The sequence below is a fragment of the Corylus avellana genome, chromosome 1 (assembly GCF_965113065.1).
Source record: "Corylus avellana chromosome 1, dhCorAvel1.hap1.2, whole genome shotgun sequence".
NCBI lineage: Eukaryota > Viridiplantae > Streptophyta > Magnoliopsida > Fagales > Betulaceae > Corylus > Corylus avellana.
Genome location: NC_142490.1, coordinates 47,697,777 through 47,712,426, shown reverse-complemented (window position 1 = coordinate 47,712,426; position 14,650 = coordinate 47,697,777). Strand labels below are relative to the sequence as shown.

The 14,650-nt window shown below is 35.4% G+C and overlaps 1 protein-coding gene across 1 annotated transcript; it reads right to left on the bottom strand.

Annotated features, from left to right (window-relative positions):
* Positions 1-3,734: 3,734 nt before the first annotated feature.
* Positions 3,735-13,207, bottom strand: LOC132170193 (ent-copalyl diphosphate synthase 1-like). The gene is made up of 15 exons (XM_088517258.1): positions 13,111-13,207; positions 10,543-10,629; positions 10,331-10,407; positions 9,904-10,207; positions 9,626-9,809; positions 9,236-9,450; positions 8,495-8,615; positions 8,291-8,403; positions 7,965-8,191; positions 7,726-7,841; positions 7,213-7,311; positions 6,899-7,138; positions 5,738-5,864; positions 5,046-5,240; positions 3,735-3,972 (listed from the first exon to the last, which is right to left on the bottom strand). Exons 1-15 carry the CDS (start codon positions 13,190-13,192, stop codon positions 3,736-3,738), a joined length of 2,424 nt encoding a protein of 807 aa, XP_088373384.1. The 5' UTR covers positions 13,193-13,207; the 3' UTR covers position 3,735.
* Between the last annotated feature and the right edge of the window lie 1,443 nt (positions 13,208-14,650).

The window sequence follows — 14,650 nt, the reverse complement described above, 5'->3', positions numbered from 1 at the left end:
GCCCGTTCGGGTCCAGCTGGATTGCACAATTTCCCAATTATTAGAAATAAAAAAGGCTCAAGCCCATTTGACCGAACTATGTATCTGTTCCTCTTAGTGAGAGCCTCGCGACTGGACCAACCCATTTATTGGAAGCAATCAATTTCTGTCAAATTGCCGCACCACTGCCCCTTGACAGATTGGTTCCTAAACTGCCGGATTATCGCTAGACCTTCACTGGAGCAACGACAGCCCATTCTGGGCCTCCGTTGGACCACTAGTGGACCACCGACAGGTCACCACTGGGCCTCCATCATACCACCACAAAAAACATTCTACGTAGAAAGCTCGGTCTTTAGAAAAATCAAATGACTACATTTTGTAAAAGTTTAAATGTGGTGTGATAAATTTGCAGCCGTATCAAATCAGTGGGTGTAGTAGCGTTATCTTGAATCTTGATCTTATCAGAAGGTGTATTGGCTGATGTATCTTTGAACCAAGATTTTGTGTACACTATATAGATTGGTTGGAGAGAGACGGAGGAAGGGGAGGGCCGGTGTAGGCCAGGGCCCTCCCCCAATTTTGCAAGAAAAAAATTTTAGCAAGTAAAAAAACTAACAAAAAAAAAAACTAATTTAGGCCCATTGGCCCTGTCCCAATATATTTTTTTTGGCCCAATCCAATATGTTTTTTGCCCTGCCCAATCAATTTTTTGGCCCTAGATTTTTTTTTTTTTTTTTTTGGCTTATACCCCATTCAAACACACTTGTGTGTTGTCGATTGCAGAAGGAAAATCCCGATATTGCAGACTTTGCAGTAGAATGAAAAAATAAAAAAAAAAAAAAAAATTCAGAAGAAAATAAAAACTTGGAAATCGCTACTGCAAACCTTGATCTTTCAGTATCCTCTGTAGTCTCAAAGAAGTTGAAAGAACTTCACTTGAACTTCAAGTCTTGATCTCTGGCACCGGCAGGCGGCAGCCGCGGCAGTAGATTGTAAGTGTTCAAAACCCTTACTTCAATTTTTTTTCTTCAATTTTTATGCTTGCTTTACTTCTCCCAAAAATTGTATTCACCAATCACCATTGTAGTCTGTTCACTACCCACAAGAGCCGGATTTAGGCAGTATCTGCAGCCAGCGCTTCTTGCCTCTTCGCACTTCTTGCGCTATGCTCTGTCTCTGCTCTCTCACTGTTCTTTCTGTTTTCTCTTCTTGGGTTTCTTGAATTTCAGTAGATTTGAATTTTGAATGCGGTTAAATGATGTGAATGAGGGTTGAGAGAGAGAAAGGGTTATGCTTGTTGCCGTTGGGAATGGATTTTTCTTTGATTCACTGATTGGTTTTTGTTTCTTTTCTCTTCTTTTTTGGCAATTTCAAAGGTTGAACGATCATTTTTCAAGTAAAATTCTATTTGTAATTGTATGGGTTTGTGAAAAAGAGACATTGAAGTTGCACGTTCCAAGGTCCCAACTATTTTACTATTTTACATTTTTAAATTTTACTATTTAACATTTTATTTTGTTAGTTTACTAGATGCTGTTAGTCTTAGATTGGATTGCGTTTAATCAATGCGAAGAGCTTACATTAAAGTTGGTTCGTACGGACGTAATATTTCAAAGTACTGAAAATCTTAAAATCTTAATGTATTTTTCATTTATGCTTTCACCATTACTTAACTATTTTAATATATTTTTCATTTCAATTAAAAAATAATAATTTATGCCTTAGCCCGGCCCCAGACCATCGGACTTCTTGGATCCGTCCCTCACCATATATATATATATATATATATAGGAAGCATAACACACACACACACAAATCACAATGAAAAATTCTTTTTCTTGCTCCAACTCTTTCACACCCTCAATGCTCTTATTGTTGACAATTTCTCATAAACCTGTTGGGAGATAAAGTGATTATGGAGTTTTTACCAATAGTACATTAATATACATAATTGAACACAACTCTAACCCAAAAGTCTAAGCTAATGGGCTAAGGTCCACTTAAGTTAGTTAAGTATATTAAGCACTTTTTTCTTTTATATTTTCTCAATGTGGGACACAACACTCCCAAGTGCACTCACAACAATCCAATAATCCCATTTCAAAATAAAGCTTCATGCATTTAATCACTAAAACATAATATTAAATCTTTCAAAAGAGCATGAGAGATCAGATCATGTTTAAAACTTGCAAAGTGAGAAAGCTTGGTGATGTTTTCTTCTTGCAAGGTCGTGGGATAGGGTATATATATATGGAAAAAGATGGATGGCCAGCTGATCTGTGTTTTAGCTCTAGGATTTTTGGTTGTTTTGAGAAAATTGAAAGAGATGGAGCTGGAGAGAGAATGACAAAAGAAATTGAAAGAGATGGAGCTTGAGAGGTAGAGAATGACAAAAGATGATGGTTCTCTTTTTTAATTAGTCAATGATATTACGCGGTTGTACGCATAGTGGCCCTCAGCTGCTTGCTTGCAGACAATGTAAAGGGCTTTTGGGAAGGGCCCCTATATACGTAATCCTTCCCCTTAAAGTTTATGTGCTAGTCCTCAAGTCTCTGTTCTTGAAATTGGATTGGAAGTGGCAATACTTGTTGATGGATTGGTTTGATGGCAAAATCATGGTAGGTCATAGGCACCAGTCAAAACATTATAAGAGAGTTGGTTTCCTTTTACAGATGGGACTAGTTAGTAGGTGTAGTCAGGGTTTCACTCTCTCTCTCTCTCTCTCTCTTATCTCAACAAATGGGATATCAAATCTTTTGTGTGGGATTTGGTGAACTTCCACTTCATGTTGAAGACCAAAGCACCAACTCTGTCACGTGTCTGTGCGTGATACTGTCTGCCATTTTTCAATTTTGCTTACATTTAGGAGACCCATATGGCAAGAAGCTCAAAAGAGGTGCTTCTTCTTCACAAAACAACAAGATTTGCTCTACCATATTCATCCACTAAACTAAAATTGTGCAGACCACTTTATCGATTTCTTATTGACCAGTTCTGTGTTAGGTAGTGTTGGTTCCTCTTCACTGCAGTGATTTTTGTTCTTTCAAGGATATACTGGTTGGAATATTTGTCTTCTGAATTATGTATTGGGAGTAGTATTTTGATTCTATACTTCTTAGGCACGTAGACTGGCCTTTAAGGCATCTATTAAAACTTTCATGCATAGGCTTTTGAAACCCTTGCATTAAAAAAACATTTAAGCAGATATCTTTCTCTGATGTTGCATTGTTTTGTATCATTCTTAAATTAAAAAGCAATGATTCTTGGATACTTCTCAACTCTACAAGACATGATCTTGTCTGATAACATTTTCACTTTGTGTGATATTTTCATTTCGTTTGTCACAGGTGTATGGTAGATAGATTTGGATGGTGTAACCATTCTTCCTATCAACTGGTTACTTGTGTTTTCTACCTCTTTCTTTCTCTGCTTATTCTTGTTCTTCTTCGTTATAATATAATGTAATTATGAAGAGTAAATCTCTTTAGCAGAGTATTATACGATTAATTCAGCGACTAAAACAGTCGTATATAACAGTCTACAAAATAGCATTACTCAATTATAAATTTCACTGCTCGTCTGGTTATTACCTAGAACATCATAGTTGTATAGCTATTAATTTGAATATAAATATCTTTTTGGGCCAGTTGGACAAAGATTGAATCACTTGTGGTTTTTTACTTTTTAATCCCATATCAATATTGATAATTGTGAAGAATGTGCTTCGCAAAAGACATCATTTACAGAGAAAATTCAAACTACTCTTTCAAATAGTACTTTGGCAATGTGGAAGTTGATAGTCCCTTGATCACAATAGGCTGCATAATAAAAACTTTTTGCTATTGCAAGAAATGTTTGCTTGGTTTCAGAATCAATATCATCATCTGAGGAGTTCTGGAGCACCAACTGGACAAGTTCTTGCATGTTGGATTCTATGTCGGGGTTTGTGATGCTGTCATCACATGAAGAGTGACTGCCATGGTTGTATACCTGCTAGATTTGGAAGATTAGCGTATCAGAAAGCAACATAACCTCTTTGCAATGAAGGAATTGGGTGGTGAAAGAGGTTTACAACCATGCAAATGAAAGTTGCATACAGTTAGTGAAAAGCTATTGACTCATTAATTGAGGTCCCTACCGCATACAAAGCTGCTATACCATTCACAAACCATTGGTCTCTTCTTGGGCCCTACCAAATAGAAAGCTACGGGTTTGGAATCTCTGAGAGAGTTTATATAAAATTCATTTTAGGCTATCCATCCACCTATATACTAGGGTAGGTGGCTTGGTTTCATATAAAATCTCTCACATGTACGGTCAAAATTGCTTACAATTTGGACATCAATTACTAGATGACTTTATCCAAAGATGCAATGGTACCTTTCACAAAAATGCCTCTACAACCCAAAGGGAATGCTTTTTTTAACAAACAACCCATATTGTTTTGTGTTCAGAAAAATACCAAACATGTAAAATAATATCTTACGAAGTTAATCAATATTTTAATACCAACTTTCACGTGTAGATTGAAACTTCTCCCTTAATAAGTAAAGTCTAGAACGTAGGATATTTAACTTAAATGAAATGGTGAATGATATCTGTTAATCATCATTTATCTCAAAAGTTTAAACTACTGATTAAATATAATAAATAATGTTATTTGAAACTTCTTATTTAATAAGTAAAATCTAGTACGTAGGATATTTAACTTAAATGAAATGGTGAATAACATCTGTTAATTATCATTTATCTCAAAAGTTTAAATTGATTAAATATAATAAATAATGTTATTGGATTGGGTAGTAAGAGACAATATACATAGGGCATTGTTTTTGTACTTTTAAAATTTTATTTGTTGGTTTGTACTGAAATGCCCCAAGAAAAAGCATGCAACTCTGCTTTTTACAGCACGCTTCTAGGCCAGAGCAGAAGACTATGAAATCAATTGAAAATGGTGACAGATGAGCATGAAGCCAAAATAACAAAAGTAAAATAAAATAAAAAAATATCCAAAAAGAAGGTTTTGTCGAATGTGCAGAGGGATTGTCGTGTCTCTCACTAACCTTGTTGTTTTGGTAAAAACAAAGTTGATAGTATAATCTGTTGATTTGGTCGGACAGTCGCAGATATTGAGGATGGGACAAAAGCTCCTCTCGAGCCGAGCGGCCAGCGGTGAGATTTATCATATGCGCTACCAACTCTGCCTCTCCTTTGTGCCTATCGCCTTCCCTATGCCACTTAACCAGCCACTTTTCCCACTATATATATAACAAAAAAACAAAAATCCCACCAAATTAAAAAAACCATTACAGTTGCTTTGTTAGATTATAATATATATATAGAAAAATAATTGGAGTATACTATAATTCACTTAGAAATTCACGTGTCAGTTCACATGAGTATCACACGGAACAATATATATAACCAATAAAATTTAATAAGTAAATTTAATTGTTTAGTTCCTAATATAGTAGCTATCATAGTCATACGAACAACCATGTTAATTTGTAAAAGACTTACAATAAAAGCTGCCATGGCTGGGCAGACCTCAAAATTTTAAAATTAACTTTTTACCCTAAAAAAACAAAAAAAAAATCATTTTTTTTAGTTTTGTCCGACACACCTTAAAATTATGATTCTGCCCTCGAAAGAAAGCGATAATATACCTTTAATTGAAAATAAATATGGATGAAAAGACTTTACTATAATAAGTCTCTGTCTGAGAAGCGTAGAGAAGTTGTCCAAAATAACTCACCGATCGTCGTAAAGGGTGGCTAATATCTTGAGCGTGAGAAATCAGAGCCACAAATGAGAGATCATTTAGGGTTTGAAGCAAGGACCCCACCAGTCCTAGCCATCCACCCTTGTTCGTATTTGACCTTCTTCATACACAAACAATATCACATCAATATCACTTTATTTAGGGCATGTCAGACACTTAGACTTTCTGACTTCCCATGCATATGAATATATATGACTTTTCATGAATGACCATAGCCCATAGTCCATAGAGTTATATATATATGGCAGACACTAATTACCACCAATATTTCTAAATTTTGGTATGCACGGCTACTTATCCTTTGATACATGCACCCTCATTGTTTGAGCCACTTTTATCTATATTGAGCAATGAGCTTATGCCTTGTGGGTTTCTTCTTACTAGATATTTCTGAATTTCAATTCTTGAGGAACTCCCATTTTTATAGCTAATTATTTTCTTGCGTGTTTCTTTGTTCCATCTAGAATAAAGAGTAATATTATTTAGTTGATTGTTATACGATTGTCATAAAATTTGATGATGTGGTACGTAGTAAAATTTAACTATCAGATCACAAGTAATAAAAATAAAAAGATTCAAAATTTGAATTTTATTGTATTGTCATCCTAATTGTATAGCAGTAATATAACAATCTGATATACTTAGCATTACTCTATAATAATCGCAGTACTCCTATATAACTGCACTAACGTGTCACATTAATCCAGTTATATAAAAGTGAGATGAGAATTGAATATGTGAGGTAGCTACATCAAAAAATGCTTATTTTAAGTAAAATAGCAAGAAGACAAAGACCTACCAAACCAAGATCAATAAGTAAATAAAATTGAGAAAAAACAAAATCCGAGTCATATATGAAACACCACTTGGGAGTTATGTCGTCCATGCAGGACAGAGAGTATTTTGAGTAAAGCAAAAAAACAACGAAAACAACGAAGCGGATGGTTCTAAAAGCCAACAAAGCAGACAAAAACAACAAATTATCAATAAATTAAAATTTAATAATGATCCTTTCAAATTTAATTTAATGGTGATTTTAAAAGCCACGTCATTTGTATATCATTACTCTATTTTATATTATCGAAAAACTCTAGATTGATCGAGTCGAGTAGTATATATATGCATATGTGGAACCTTCTGTTTATGCAGTCCCGTGGATCAGCGTTGTTCCTGAATTCATGTAGAAAGGCTCTCCTCATTTCCTCCTCGACAAAGTATGACGTGATTGCCTCCACCAACGCCGTCGTTTTCACCCATGCAAGTCGTTCGTTGGATCTTTCCGGTTCGAAAATACTGGCTACCGCCAAAAAATAAGCAAACAGCAGGGTTTTTCTGCTCAATCCAAAGTCTCCAAGATTACAGTCTGAGTACCACCTGCATGAACATCACACATATAATAATAACAATAATAATAATAATAATAAAAAAGTTCTATTAATGCCCCTGACTTTTGAATGCTCTCCCACTCCATCCGATGAGAGGCTTGGCAATTGTTGTAGTCTAGTTTTGCTAGCTCCAGATACGTTTTATTGCTGACATAGGGCATCCTGAAGTGATTAATTTACAATCATTATATTAAACTCAGAAACAAAAATGTTAATTATAGAGTGCTAATTACTTAATTAATTAGATGATGACCATCCTAACCCTGGTTATATGTATATATATATACAAATGTACCCTAGTAATAGTATATATGTAGACAAACATAAAGTCAGCTTTCAACAACTATTTAGCCGTACATGCATGTCGCATCCTTGCTTCGTATATAGAAGTGGGCATCTTTTCTAGAACATGTATATGTTGTTAGTTAAAGTCCTAAAGTAAAAAACGCATTATATATGCATTATTAAAAGGTTAATTATGATTGTCCCATACTAAACTATACACTCACCTATGTTATTATATACACCGTTAGATATATTAACTTTTAAATCCAACCGTAAAAACAAAAAGAGAACCTGTAGAGGGTCTTCCCAATCCAAACATCATCGTCACCACCATATTGCTCTATGTAGAATCTTGTCTCCACGCGAGGTAAGCTTGCATACCAGGGGACTTCCAGGGCATAGCCTACCTGTTATTGTTATTGTTATTGTTAATTTGTTAAATAATTTTTTAATTATTTAACAAATTTAAATGCTATAAAAGTTTTTTTTCTCTGTTTCTTTTTTTTTTGGGACCCATATTATATATATACCTCACTAGGCAAGTCCTTCATTATGATCCATTTGTCAAAGAGTTCATTAGCAGTTTGTTTTTCTCTTAGGAAGTTGAATGCGAAGTGCTTTGCATCCTCAAGGATCTTCTCTCCCGGAAAGACCACCTGAGAAGCCCTGTACAGGTTGAACATTCCGGTGACGGCCTGTGTCGACTGTCCGGCAAAGCAGAAGAACTCATCTCCTTTCCGAAAGTGTTGAAACACATCTGTTACAAACAAAAAACACCAATATCGATCACCCTCCCTACTGGAATCTGAAAAATGAGTAAATAATAATAAATAAATAAATAAACAAGCAAACTTACCAGCAGAAACCTTATGGCCATGCAATCTTAGTAGCCTGAATCCCATGGCCGTATCATCAACATCATAAACCTTTGAATTTCTCGCCCAGCAAATCCCCTCATCAGTCCAATATCTGAACATTTTTTAATACCCATTAATAGTACTACTTAAAAAATCTACTTTTTTTTTTTTTCCTAATATATATAAATATGTATGTACAGTACCTGTAACAATAATTAATGCATTCCTTAATCTCTGGCTGAAAATATCTCGAGATTCCAAGGCGCTGCAAACGATCGGCAGCCCACATGCGTTCGAACAAATCCACCGGGTACACGCCGGGTACTAAAAAGCAGAATGAATAATAATAAGAAGAAAAAAAAAAAAAAAAAAAAAAATTCATTTTACCTCTTGAAGTTTCAGAAGTTTTTCAATTTGACATTCAATGTTTAAAAATTAGCAATGTAGCCCCCTAATGTTTCAAAAATTTTCAATTCAGACCATCCGTTACTAATTGCCACCTAATTGGACATAAATCATCCCACGTACGGCTCACATGGGATTTTGATGCCCTCTATTCTAATTTTGACCTCATTAAAATGTATGAAATTACGTAATTGCCTTCATTAAAATCTATGAAATTGAGGGTAAATTATGTAATTTTATAGGTTTTAATGAGAAAAAAATTGAAATAAAGGGCATCAAAATTTCACGTGAGACGTAGGTAGAATGATTTCCGTCCAATTATACGGAAATTTGTAATGGAAGGTCTAAATTGAAAATTTTTAAAACATTAGGGGAGTACATTGCCAATTTTTAAACATTGAGATTTAAATTAAAAAACTCTTGAAACTTCGAGGGGTAAAGTAAATTTAAAAAAAAAAAAAAAAAAAAAGCAAGCAAACACAAACGGAAAGTGAAAGGAACAGTTCCTTGAAATGGGCGGGTAAAAAGGTACTTTTTACCTCCACCATTAAACCTGTGGACCGCATTTTTTAAATAAGTGAGGCAGTTATCGTCTTTGGTCTGCATGAGTGCAAAGGCAGTGGATGATGGAGAGAACAAGAAAGACCCATCTTGGAACTGCAGATTAAGAAGCTTTTCCCACTCCAGCCCTGGCATCCCTTCCAAGCTATAGAGTAGTGTTGTGGGCACTTTGTGCATCATGTCTCTTGGTATCCTATATACATCCCCCGCCCCATACACACTATAATCAGTACTTACACATACATATATATATTATATATAATGGCCATGGATTCTAATTTTATTTTATTTTTATTAAATTTTGTTGTTATAAACTATATAGTAGCAAGCAAACATAATCATGGTTCATGTCTGAGCTCTGAGACTACCTCGTTAGCTTTATGTTTCTCTTTGCATATATCTCTTGCAACACAGGGGAATCATCAGCTACTTCAATGTTCAAACTTCGAGCTATTTCGAGTAGTGAGGGGAAAGCAACTTCAAATCCAATGGTCATTTGCTCTGCGTTCTCGTATTCCAGCTTACATATTTTCTCTTTCAAAAATGAAATCCCTATTAATTAATTACAAAAAAAAAAAGTTAATTAATTAAGAAAAAAAAAAGACTAATAATTAATTTTGTTGAATTAATTTATAATATATAATACCTTTTTCGTACTTTTCAGGATGAATATTCCATGATTTTAAGGCAATAACACAGGCTAAAGTGTTGATTATCCGATCATAACTATAAAAAATTTGACTGTCGCCCCATGAACCATCGGGAAGCTGGTTTTTGGCGATCCATTGAAGGGTAGATGGGAACTGAGGAAGGCCACTTCCATGAATGTCTTCAACAAGAGCAACCCACGCTGTGTCATAAGCTGAAATACTTATTTCTCCATCTTCCATGGAGCCCAACATCGATTTGATGTACTCGACACGTTCCTTTATATGATTTGACGTGGAAACCTTTATTTGCTTTAAAGCAAAAACGCATTAAAAGCAGAATTCCAAAATCAATTAATATGTCAAACGCCAGTAAATAAATGAAAAAACAAAAGAAAAAGAAAAAGTCGAGAGTTTTCAAAGCACCGTCAGAGCTTCCCTCTCTTTGTCATCCTCCACAATCTCAGGCCCCTTTAAGACTGGCAGACCATTTTGAAACACGTCTGTGTATTGTATTGCACACATAATAATTAAATTTTATATATAATAATAATAATTTTTTTTTTTTTTGAATAAACAACTGTATTTGTACTTGTATGTGTTTATATATATATATATATATATATATATATATATACCTTCAATGCGAGGCTTGGACATAGCGCTGCATCCAAAGCGAGAATCAGAGTTAACTTGTTCGTCTTTAGCCCCGAATGACCAGACACCTACAAATATGATTTTTTTTTTTTTTTTTTTTTTTTTTTTTTTTTCCATCATGAGCAAATAAGGAAAGGATACATGAATAAAAAAACCGAAAAAGGGTTGAGCTTCTCAACAACACACCCAAAATAGTAATACAATGCAGAAAATACAAACAAATAGAAAATGGGCCAAAAAATGGCCCAGTCCTCTGTATCTTGGTCAACAGATCAAGAAATGGCACTATCAAAGTGGTGTTTTAAGCAAGCCAAAGATCTGACTAGCTTTGAAACAACAACACCCTCCAAAAGGAGGCTGTTGAAGGAGAGGCACTAAATTCCAATCTGGATCAGCTATAGGGGAATACTGATCTCCGGTTGATGAAGCAATCTCCACAAAAATATCAAACTAGAGTAGCTCAAGGAGATAAATACCCACAAAAAAACAACAAAACACAACAAACAGAAATACAAGACACAAAGCAAAGCAAAATACAATAAAGAAAGTAAAAACCCCTCAGCAACATCGGCAATGGAGCGAGATTCTGGGCCAGCGAGTGTAAGCCATTCATCGGAGCGTGAAGTACACACGCCGGTGATGGAGACTGGAGGGCCAAAATCAAAGGAGCAAAAAACCACAAAACACCGGAAGGGGTAGAGGTAGGCGGGCGAAGGACATATCGGAGGAGCCACACATGGATGACGGCTGTCCACACTCCAGATCGTGTGTCCCACGCGTCCGCGAGTGAGATCCACACTCGGGCGCGTGTGGCTCACGCTTCGGTGAGTGTTGGCCGAACGGAGGTGCAGATGGTTGCATTGGGAAGCGAGGAGGTTATAGAGCATGGTGGTGAGGCATGTGTGATGGAGGAGCGAACTAATGTTGACAGATCGGGTTTTGAAAAAACCAAATCGAGAAACATCAGTTTGGGGGTTGGGGCGGTTGATGGATGGCAGGTGGAGGCTGGGCTCGGCCGATCTATGGCGAAGATGGGATTGTGCTGAACGGTGATGGTGGAGGAGCGATGGGAGATGCTGTGAAGGGGAAAAAAAGACAAGAAACAAAACAGAGAACAGGGGAAAACAAGAGAAAAAGAGAAGAAAATGAAGGAGAACAAGGGTGGAAGGGAGGGCGGAGGGAAAAAATTCCATCCCTCCTCCCTCAGGCAGCCACACAAGGTAGAAGGAGAACCACAAAAGGAGGTGGAAAGCTTCTCTTAGAGAGAAGAAGGAGCTTCTTTCTCTAAAAGAAGCAGTTGTATTTGTTAGGGGAAACTTTACTAAGCCCCCCTGAAGTTCCAGTCATTTTGACAAACACTCCTTGAATTTTCAAAACTCTCACTTAGACCCCCTAAACTTTGGTTTGCTCTCACTTTTGACCATTTTAATGTTAAAGTCAAATAGTTTGACTTTTTATGCCCATTTTATCATCACCCGAAAACTACACCGTTTTGTGTCCTAAAACTACAACACCTACCCAACCCAAAATGACGTCGTTTTAGGCATTATTTATAATAAAAAAAAATAAAAAAAAAATAAAAAAAAGAAATTGGGTTGGCTGGAGCCACCCCCTGGCCGATCTGGGGGTGATCGACCACCCCAAAAAGCACCCCGATTCCCCCCACACTCTCCCCCCCCCCCCCCCCCCTTTGTTTTTTTTTTTTTTTAATATTATGCTCAAAACGACGTCGTTTTGGGTTGGATGGTGATGTAGTTTTGAAACCCAAAACGGTGTAGTTTTGGAGTCCAAAACGAAGTAGTTTTGATTGAAGATAAAATGGTTATAAAAAGTCAAATTGTTTGACTTTAACGTTAAAATGGTCCAAAGTGAGAATAAACTAAAGTTCAGGGAGCCTAAGTGAGAGTTTTGAAAATTCAGAGGGTGCTTATCAAAAAGGCTAGAAGTTCATGAGGACTATTTGAAGTTTCCCCTATTTGTTACAAATATGATAGCGATGCAATCAATCAATTACTGGAATAATTTTGATATATAATTAAATTATTACTACTTAAAAATGAAAAAATAATGTCAAAGAAACGAAAAAAGAAAAAACTTTTTGATGAGCATATACGAATGCAGCCCTCCTGGTAGGGAAATATATATACGATGCTGCCATTCATAAACAATTTGGTTAATTATTTCTTTTAAAAGAGATTGTAAAAAGCTTATCCACGCACCATTAATTCTTCGAAAGAAACTCAAGAGAATAAGAAAAAATAAATAAATATTCTACTACTGTATGAAATATTGGATTCATGAACCTAAACTAAACCTGCCATCTCATTACTAATTAGGCTGTTAATTGCATTTTGGCTTTGTAAAACAAAAATTATAACCAGAAACATAACTACTTGCACACTTTTTGGATATTTTCTTACCTTTTTCTCAGCAATCAAACGAAACATTCCAAGACAAAGATCTGCCCAGAGTCCTTAAAAAAAACTTGTTCAATTCGTATATATATGATTGAGGGGGTAAGAGAAGGAGAAGACGAGAAAAAAACTTACCCTCGAGGGACAAGGAAGATGGTGGTGGAACGCCGGGGGGAAGTGTAGGAGAGAGGTGGAGAAAGTTAGATAGATGAGACATGATGTTTTTGTTTTGCTGTGGATAGCAAGGTAGCGATAGGGGGGAGGATTTAAAAGGATAGTAGAGGGAAGCAAGAAGACAGATAGGACTTCCCAAGAGATTCCCGCTAATAGGTGCATGGGATCATCCTAAAGTCAAAACCATGAAATTGAGGGCACTCCTGTCCTTTTCCTTTCTCTCCTCTAACTTATAAACAATTTCCAATTTCTTCCGCTTTATATATATATATATGACACTCGTAGAATTATCATATAATTATGATGATGTAATAGTAAAAATCAACCTTTGAATTAATAAGGACTTGTAAAAAGAAAAAATCAATAACTGATTTTTACTGCCATATCTTCATAGTTGTATGACAGTCGTATGAGAATTTACTAAATATCATTTCTCTTATAAGATAAATGTTTGTTTTTACGGTTTATTGTTGATAATGGCTCAAATTGTCAACAAGTGTGAAGATAATTGCTAAAAAATATCAATATTCAAGTTGGTGGGCTCAAGTTCTATTTATGTATAAGAAGATAATGTTAGTTTTAAAAGGAGTCAAAGAATAACTTGAAATTGAATTTTTTTGGAGAAAACGTGTGTGGATAAACATGTGGGCTACAATGCTTATCTTCATCATGGAAAAGACTTTGTATTCATGATGGTTTCGTTTTTCCAGCAGCAATTGGATTAAAAATGTTCTCCTATTTTTCGTGATTAAGCCTCTATAAAAGAATATGTAGTCCTTGGTTGAGATTATGTGGAAAATCCAAATTTGTGAGAGCACTTTGTGGCATTTACAAAATGTAGAGAGTTTTTCTTTACTGGGTATTTGAGAGGGACAGTTGAGTGGGGTGTACAAGGGGTTAAGGGCTTGGGTTTAAGATATTAAACTTGAGCGGTTCAGGCTTGTACTATTGTACTCAATATTTCTCAATAGTAAAGAAGGAGACCGGATCACGCCCCGTGGATGTAGGCATATTGCCGAAGAGTTTACGTGTGTGATTAGTGTGTGTTCACGTGTGTTTTCTTTCTAAATTTGTCTTTCTCATAAAGGGCTGGTGGGAAATTGGTTGTCAATTAATTATCAATTTTCCCAATAATTTTTAATGTTATTTAGTATACTATTATATAACTGTCTTATAAAAAAAAAATTAAAAATTAATTTTTACTTTCATACCATCTAGGACGGACCCAAGTGCCAAAATTTTATAATTTGGCGACAAACAAAAGTTATCTCAATTGCATGTAGCATCCTATTAACTATTATTACTGATTATTTCATTCTCTGTTCCCATCAAATTCGACCTTCTAACAAATGATCTCATAATTTTTTAAGTCACAATTGTGTTATATGACTTGATGTTCAATTAAACTAGCATGTAACCCGCGCAATGCGCGGGATTCTTCATTATAATTTAATTTCAAAACTTAAATGCATCTCATCTTACTTTTCATTATAAGTTAAAA

Excerpts from the sequence above, each read along its gene's own strand:
- LOC132170193 (XM_088517258.1), bottom strand. The coding sequence starts at position 13,192 with ATGTCTCATCTATCTAACTTTCTCCACCTCTCTCCTACACTTCCCCCC. Across the intron at positions 9,451-9,625 it reads AGAAACATAAAGCTAACGAG|GATACCAAGAGACATGATGC; the intron begins GTAGTCTCAGAG and ends GGATGTATATAG. Across the intron at positions 7,312-7,725 it reads ATTGGGAAGACCCTCTACAG|GATGCCCTATGTCAGCAATA; the intron begins GTTCTCTTTTTG and ends TAATCACTTCAG.